Source organism: Canis lupus, chromosome 38, assembly GCF_003254725.2.
Source record: "Canis lupus dingo isolate Sandy chromosome 38, ASM325472v2, whole genome shotgun sequence".
NCBI lineage: Eukaryota > Metazoa > Chordata > Mammalia > Carnivora > Canidae > Canis > Canis lupus.
Genome location: NC_064280.1, coordinates 23,586,282 through 23,595,011, shown reverse-complemented (window position 1 = coordinate 23,595,011; position 8,730 = coordinate 23,586,282). Strand labels below are relative to the sequence as shown.

Genomic DNA, 8,730 nt, shown 5'->3' with positions numbered 1-8,730 from the left:
ATATATATGGAACTTTTATGACTTCATATTCATATGTTGTACACAAGTAAGATAATTTTTAATGTTCAATTAATCTGCATTACTAAGAAAAGTCTTATGTTTGAAATAATTGCTTGAATACCTAGAAAATTTAAGAAATGAATGAGGAATCTTGAAAGACTGGGAAATTTGTGACTCAGAAAAAACTCTTATTTTTGTGACAAAAGGCCAGCCTTGGAATTCAGGACCCCAAAAAGACATCTAAGAAAGAAAAGAGTTAAATGGGGTCCTAGAACCATACAATGCTAGCAATAAACATCTCCTAAAGATTGCTTACCTGCCCACCACAGTCTGCAAATAAAGCAATATAGATCAAGAAAAGATAACTGAGAGTAGCACAGTTGGTGATTAATAAGGGCTGGTTGTCAGTATTATCCAGAGAGATTTAAATGGCAGAGGTAGGACAAGTTGAGGCTGGCTGTATCGGAGACAGGAGTGAGTTCAAAGCACTTTAAAAAGAGTGGGCTACAGTAGTGATTAGAGTAGGGATCAATGTGTTAGTGAAAGGAGTGGTTCAGATTCATCCTATTTTACATTCTTGACATTTTTATTGATACTCAGCAAGTTTAGACACTTTTGAGATTCTGGACATATAACAAGTAACAAAACTGACATGATTTCAGACGAAATGTAGTTTATAGACTTGTAGGAAAGAACAACAAATGATATATATACTGATGCCAGTTATCTGTCTATCTATATATTTACAAATTAGTTGCAATACATATTTAGAAGGAAACAAACATAATTTAAAAGGGGAAAAATGAGTAACATATGTTAGGCAACATACATTAGGTGATAACATACATCATCCTCTTGAAGATAATGTCACTTGAATGTGGCATTTGAACAAATACTCACACAATGAGGAGTGAACCAAATGAAGTGTTGTGGCGGGAGGAACGGCGCAAAGTTCTTGGAGCCACACAAATCTTCATGTATTTGAATAACTCAAAGAGTTCTAGTGTAGGTAGGAAATTTAAAACCATAAGAATAACTCAAGGAGGGGATCCCTGGGTGGCTCAGCAGTTTGGTGCCTGCCTTTGGCTCAGGGTGTGATCCTGGAGACCCAGGATCAAGTCCCACATTGGGCTCCCTGCATGGAGCCTGCTTCTCCCTCTGCCTGTGTCTCTGCCTCTCTCTCTCTCTCTCTCATGAATAAATAAAATCTTTTAAAAAAAAGAATAACTCAAGGATCTAGTAAGGTAGGATAAAAAAAAGATAGAAAGATGGATTTGAAGAATAAGAAGAAAATGAAGAGATAATGATGCAATCAGAGCTAAGAGACAAACTTTTTTAGGGAGTAAGAAGTGGTCACATGTATCAAGAGTTCAAGAAAAAGGAAAGACAAGAAGAGCCTAATGGATTCAACATGGAGGTCATTAATGATCTTGGCAAAATATTGTTTGGAGGGTCTGAGCCAAAGCCAGATTGCAATGGGTTGTAAAGTGAAGAGAAGAGAGATTGTGTCATTAATCATTTTGAGAACTTTGATTGGAAATGAGAGCAGAGAGAAATAGACTTCTAGCTAGCTGAGGATGCATGCCAAGTAAATATGTGTGTTTGTTAAGAAGGGAGATTCTAAAGCATTCTTAAATGCTGAATGCACGGATCAAGTAAAAAATGGAAAACCATAAAGATACAGGAAATAAAAGAAAAACATAAATTATGTCTTTGGGAAGGCAAGGGGAGATGAGATCCGTAGCATGTGTAATAATGGGAAGATTACTCAAGGTCAGGACGAAGGTACAGAGAACTTTCATGAGGCCAGCATTGAAGCGGAGAAAGGACCTTGGTGGAGAGTCAGTGGTGAGTAGGACTAGCTCTCTCCCCTTTCCGGAAGACGGTCCTCTTGATGGCCTTAATGAGTTCCTTGTTACGAAGGCTGTAGATAATTGGGTTGACCAGTGGCGTCAGTACAGAGTAGACAACAGCAAGTGTTCGGTCAAGGGTCAGGGAATAGCTCTTCTTTAGGCGCACATACATGAAGATGATGCTCCCAAAGAAGATGAGAACCACAGTGAGATGCGAGGCACATGTAGAGAAGGCCTTCCTTCTCCCTGCTGCTGTTTTTATCTTCAGTACAGCACCAATGATTCTTCCATAAGAAACCATAATAAAGAGAAAGGTGATTAGGATGATGAAGGCATTGATGGCAAAGTCCACAAGGACATTAGTGGATGTGTCCTTGCAGGCCAGGCTCAGCAGAGGCGGAAAGTCACAGAAGATGTGTTGAATTTCATTGTAGCCACAGAAGGGGAGCCGGGAGACCAGGATGACTTCGGAAATGGGACACAGGAAGCCACAAGTCCAACAGCCAGCAGCCATCTTGCTACAGAGGGTTGGCGTCATAATTGCAGGGTAGTGGAGGGGCCGGCAGATGGCCAGATACCGGTCATAGGCCATGGCTGTAAGAAGGTAGCATTCAGAGGCCCCTAGGGAGTGGAAGAAGTAGGTCTGAAGGAGGCATCCTGCAAAAGAAATGGTCTTCTTCTCACTGAGAAGATTGGCCAGCATCTTGGGGATGGTAGTGGCCGTGTACCACAGCTCCAAGACGGAGAGTACACTGACAAAGTGGTACATGGGTGTGTGCAGGGCTGCATCCAGTCGTATGACTAAGAAGATGAGCATGTTGCCGCAGATAGTGAACAGGTATGCCAACAGCAGCAGGACAAAAAGCCAGCCTCTGACGTGTCCCACTTTGGGGAAACCAAGGAGCACGAACTCGACCAGGCTTGAGCGGTTGTGCCGTTCCATGGGAGGCCGAGGTGGGAAGGGAGGGAGAGAAAACTGGGTGGAGGTGACTGCCAAACCCAACTCAACACTTCCTTTGTCTTGACGGTTTGTTTGACTGGAAGGCAGTATTTTATTATATGACTGCTGCCACGGGGAATACCGCTCTACGGGTAACGGCAGCTAATGCTCACCAAGCATTGAGCACTTTTACGAGTGTTTTCTATTTTACGTAATTTTTACATGAGCAACGAGTGCCATCGCGATACCCATTTTACAGACAAGAAAGTTCAAGAATAGAGAGGATGGTGAGACTATGAGCTCTTCTGTTTATTCTGGACACCATGTCACAGAAACAAGATTAGAATCCATGGCCTCCATGCTGTCTACACTATGGGCCCTTCCCCAAACATTCTAGCCCTCTTCCCCCAGGACCTAGTGTTTTCCTTCAGTCAGATTCAAAAGGTGAGCTTCGTATATGAGATGAGTACAAGGGCGAAGTCTTACTGCTCCGTTCACAGGTACGAATACTTCTTGAAGACACCTGTGTCGGGCAAAAGGAGCAGACCTCCGGCAAGGTGCAGCCCCTGCCCCCAGAAAGCTGACGGCCTTACCGGGGAGGTAGCACACCAGCTCATCATCTTGGTCTTGCCCGAGAAGGGCCCAGCCCCACGGAGGGCTGAGGAAGACGCTTGTTTCTCAGACCAGGGTCACTTCTCAGGAGCTTCTCAGAGGAGGAGGCTCCCGAACTGAATGTTCCAGTTCTTTAGCTAAAAGAAGAAAATCAACATTTCAGACAAAATGCACGTGAGCAGGCACCCAGCAGGAAGCAGCCGGCCTTAGGGAAGTGCATGTTCCCCTCTGTGGTGACACCACTGGGAAGTTCGCCCAGTGACTTGGGACCTTACCCCCTTAGGATGAATGTTCGCTAGACAGACGTAGTTTCTGGAACATCACTGATGGTTAATCATTCTAACCTCCAGCTCAGAGACAAAGGGGTCAGTTTGCCTTGTGGGTGCTGCTGGTGGGAAGATAACTGGGGTGTTTCACGACTCAGAAAGGACCCCATCAAGGGGCAAGAAGCACACATCCTGCATGTTCAGGAAATTGACCATCAATAGACGTGGGGAACACATGGCTGGCTTGGTGGAATTTTGTGCCAAAGAAAGTGTTGCATGTTCTAATTGTTTTTGAGCACAGTGTGATGCAAATGCAAAGAGAGAGAGAGAGAGAGAGCACCAACAGAAAATGTCACAAGCACTGTGACTACGAATGCATAAAAATGGTAGCCGGTGACAGCCCCGCCGTATCCTGCGTGCATCACAGTGCGTCTGGAGAAGGCTTCCAAATTTTAGTTTCCAGACAATCTGCCCTGTCTTACTTATTTTGTGATCCTAATAGTTGGTACGGTGGCCTTCACATGCAACGTATTCAATGAAACCAATTTTTTAATCAAACTAATTAATTTGATAACCCGCAGAGCCCCCCCTACCACCATGTTCCCCTTGGCTCCTACCACCCACCCAACCCCAGCATCGCTCTCGAACCCATTTTAACATATGCTCGGTTGATTCAAAGCCTAGTGCGTAAGGGGCTCTTCTCGAACCTCTTGCATCTACAGGGGCTGCGCCTTCAGCTCTCTAATGATAAAAGATAAATAACATTAAAATAGAAATCTCTGCCTCATTGCGTTTCTGGCATCTGTGCCCCTCTTAGCCGTTTGCTTGGCGCACACCCCTCTCTCTTTTCCCCTCATCTGGCAACTGCTTCTCGTCCTTCAAAATCAGGTCAACGTCAGCTCTTCTGGAAGCCTTTCCTGACTCCCTTGGAAAAAGTTCCTGATTCCTTCTACCAGGGTTTCAGAGCCCACTTAACAAACTGCATTTCCTTTGAAACCAGTCTGTCTCCCCCAGAAACTGGCAAGATCGTTGGGTGTAAATGCAGCATTTTTGGGAACAGAGGTACATCCCCGCCACTGCCCAGGACAGCAAGCACAGGCCTGTGAGCTCAGCTAATGCTTTCTGGACGTGCTTGACATTTTTTGTAGCCTGAATTTAAGTTGTATTTTTTAGTTTCACCTGAACACACCCTTCTGGTGGTGACCTTGGCATTTCGAGCTCAGCGTCCCTAAAGGAACTCAGCCGGGCAAATTTCGTCTTGCGTCCCTTCCTCCCTCCCCCCGATCCTGTTAAAGAACCCAAGAAATTCAGCTCAACTAGTATTTTTGATCACCCTTGGTGTGGAGCAATTATAACTGATGATCTTTTACCTTTCTACCAATTAACTTTTCTGAAGACAACTGTCAAGGCAAACGTAGAACGATTCCAGAAGCATCCGTCCTCTAGATCTAAAATTCTAACGTCAGCAAGTGTCTTTAACCCCCCAGTTAGGGAGCCTGCATACAGCCCTCTCTAGGTCAAGTCTTTTCAAATCCAGCTGCTCCCGGGATGATACACCTCATTAGATCTTTGTAGTCACTGTTCCCATGTCATGAGTGACTTTCTCGGAAGACCCTGCTATCTGCCCTCATGCCAGCACAGAGCCAGCCTGTGGCAGCACCCAGGGCAGCTTCCTGTCTCTCAACATTTTCAAAGCAGGTGTAAGCACAATTAGTCACCCTCTGGGTTGTAGAGTGAATTTAAGTATCAAACGGGGAGGATGATGGGCAGGATGGCCTTCCCAGTCCCTTCCAATCTGGTCGTGTAGGATTCTCAAAACCAGACCCTCCAAGTCCTTATTTAAGTCATCTTTCCACTAAGCCAACTCTGCAATTTCAAAATATTAGCTCTTTTCAGATCTCTTGTTATCAGTCCCACCTTTCAGAGCCCCAACCTGCACGGCTGGCGTGGCCCTCGGATCACCTACCGGCAGCTGCAAGTCGCCTGCATCTGCTTCCGTGTTGCTGGGCTCAGACATACGTGGGAGACCAAGGCTGGATCTAGGAGCCTTTTCTCCTCTTCAGATAGTCCTGTCCCCCTGGAGCAGGGTCCCCTGAGCCAACTCTGAGTGCTTCAGGCCACGAGGGGACGCAGACAGAGAGAGACCACCAGCCCCAGGGGCAGGTGAGCATCAGGGCCAGCCTCCAGGGAGGCTTCCTGGACGGATGCCACGTCGCCCTCCACCACATGGGCTCTAAGCAGCTCTCCCAAATGCTTCCTGTCTCATGACCCCTTCCACATCCCGTCTCCCCATCGCCACTGACTTCTTTTTTTTTTTTTCACTTAATATATCACTTTTATTAAAGACAAAGCTGATTTCTAGCATCTCAGAGTATTCTGGCATAGTCTATTTATTTATTTATTTATTTATTTATTTATTTATTTATTTTATCTCGTTATGGCTTTACATCTCTCATTTCTTTTTTCTTTTCTTTTTTAATAATAAATTTATTTTTTCTTAACACAGACTCTTGGACTCTGGCTCTGAAAACATGCCCCCCTCTTCCCACAACCACACACACCCTTGTATTTCCTATCTGGCCTCACAAGTCCTAAGGGACTTTGTATTTCCCCACATCTTTCCAACTAATTACTTCCCCTGATCATGTGCTGGATCCAGCCCTGCATGGCTTTCCCTTTAGGAAGCCTCTCTAACTCAAGCTACCCATTCTGGGGGTTGGGGGGTGGGGAAGTATGGGTCTTGGAGCTTCAGAAACCTTCATGTCAACCTCAGCTCTGAGAAAATACCGGTTTACTGAACCTCTGCTAGGTCACACGTACCTGTCCAAGTGCAATGCGTGCACCAATAGGATCCTCACAGTTGCTCTGTGAGGGTGACACAGTTGTTATTCCCATTTCACATTTGGGGAAACCAAGGCACAGGGAGTTTAATGATGTGGCCCAGGTCACACAGCTGGCAGTGTCCCTGCTCAGACTCCAGAACTGTGCTCATCACTTCTAAGCTCAGAAATGTTGGTAGCAGTTGAAGGTACATTGCCAAGGTCTTAAGTGCAGCCTGTTTCAAGGCCTGTACTCCTGAGCCCAGCTCATTGCCAGACACCCTTTGGCAATCACGTGTGTCTTTGAGTCTAAGTCGTCCCTGGATAAACATGTGTGGCGAGGGTTAAGTGAGATGAACACAGAAGGTGACCGCATTCGTTCTCAAATGTGTCTATATACCTTCCTGCTTCCTGTAGTAGATTTAAACTCCTCAAAATAACTCTGTAACCACATCCAAGTTACTTATCTTACAGTCTTAGTTTCTTCATCCTTAGAGAGAGACTATTTAGGGCCTGGTAATGCCTTCCAGCTGAAGGATGGACCACTGGCTGACCACAATGAGGGGGTCACACTCTCAACACAATGAGGGGGTCAACCCTCAACACAGGGTTCCAGTAAGGGGGTGTTAGAGCCGATTTTTAAAGGATTCATGGATTCCTGTTGGGTGGTCTGAGCAAGGGAGCACGGCTTGGTCTGAATTGGATCCTGCCAGTTACTTCCTGGAGAGATTTCTATAATTGGGCATCTTAATGAGTCCCACCCAGCAGGTAGGTGAAAGCTGTGATTGATAGAGAAGCAACGGTCACTCATATTTGCCAGGAGACTGAGGTTCTTCTTTTATGTTTTGTACAGTGATCTCGTTTTTGTACATGCTTACACATGATTATTAAGTGACCTTTTCCCTTTTTTTCTAATGTTATCCGATCCCAGAGGGACCTAGTCTGATGTTGGCATCCTGGTGACACCATAGCTGGCTTTGAATGTCTTTCTCTTCCTCAGGCAAAATACATAAAAGATGGAATATAAAGTCTAGTTCACACACGGTGATCCATACACTTTTTCTTCCCCCCTCCCTGTTATTATAGTATTTTCCTTTCTAGTGTTTCCAACATTAATTTATAATTTCCCCATTGAGGAGTTGACTGTATCACACAATAAAAGGACCTATCTGTATCGTTAAAATTTTAGTTTCCTTGAGTAAAACCCAAGTCCGTGTCACTCCCACACATTGGTCATGAAGCAACCTTCTGGGCTCCATGTGACTCTAGTTTCATAAATACTGGAACACAGCTTTCATGTCCTGCCTCGATTACCTTTCCTTCCAGCCGAAGACCTGCCAACTGAGCTACAGGGATGTTGAAGTCTCTCAACGTACCACTTGATCTTTCTCAGATTAGCTTGGGCTTGTTGCTGTCCTTCTTACTGAAAATAGTAACAAAATTACCAGGATTTAATATAAATATAGGAATCAGCGACATCCCCTAAGTGTTTGAATCACACTCCACTCTGCTTAGCGTACTCCACAACAAAATCCTGTCATTGTGCCCGTCTGTCTGGGCTTCCCTCCTCCAAGATGGGGCCTCCTAATTCCTCGGTCTTCACCTTAACCTCTCTTCTTCGAAGACGTCCTACCTGCGCACATTCCATAAGCACCCCACCTTCCAACCTTTATTCTGCTCACCACAGCCTGGCGATTTTTTTCCTAGCACACACTTCAATTATTTATATGCTTATTTCTCTCTTTTTACCAGTAAAGGATGAAGTCAGTGAAGACAAAGACTAAGTTTGCTTAATACCATCGTGCGGTGCTTGGCATTTTTCTTTTTGCGTAAAGTAGATATTCAGTAACAGTTTGTTTTGTGAATTAAGAAAAGGCCTTCCCTAGGCAAGGGAAACAAAAGCAAAACTGAACTATTGGGATTTAATCAAGATAAAAAGCTTCTGCACAGCAAGAGAATCAGTCAATAAAGCTGCAAGACAGCCTACAGAATGGGAGAAGATATTTGCAAATGACCTATCAGATCAAGGGCTAGCATCCAAGATCTATGAAGAACTTATTAAACTCAACAGCAGAGAAACGAACAATCCCATCATGAAACGGGCACAAGACATGAACAGAGATCTCACAGAGGAAGACACACACTTGGCCAACACGCACATGAGAAAGTGCTCCGTATCACTGGCCATCAGGGAAATACAAATCAAAACCACCATGAGATACCACCTCACACCAGTGAGA

At 44.9% G+C, this 8,730-nt stretch overlaps 1 protein-coding gene across 1 annotated transcript; it reads right to left on the bottom strand.

Moving 5' to 3' along the window:
* Positions 1-724: 724 nt before the first annotated feature.
* On the bottom strand, positions 725-3,519 carry LOC112642873 (olfactory receptor 6N2). Its single transcript, XM_025420660.3, has one exon. The coding sequence runs from the start codon at positions 2,794-2,796 to the stop codon at positions 1,843-1,845; it is 954 nt and encodes a 317-aa protein (XP_025276445.1). The 5' UTR covers positions 2,797-3,519; the 3' UTR covers positions 725-1,842.
* Between the last annotated feature and the right edge of the window lie 5,211 nt (positions 3,520-8,730).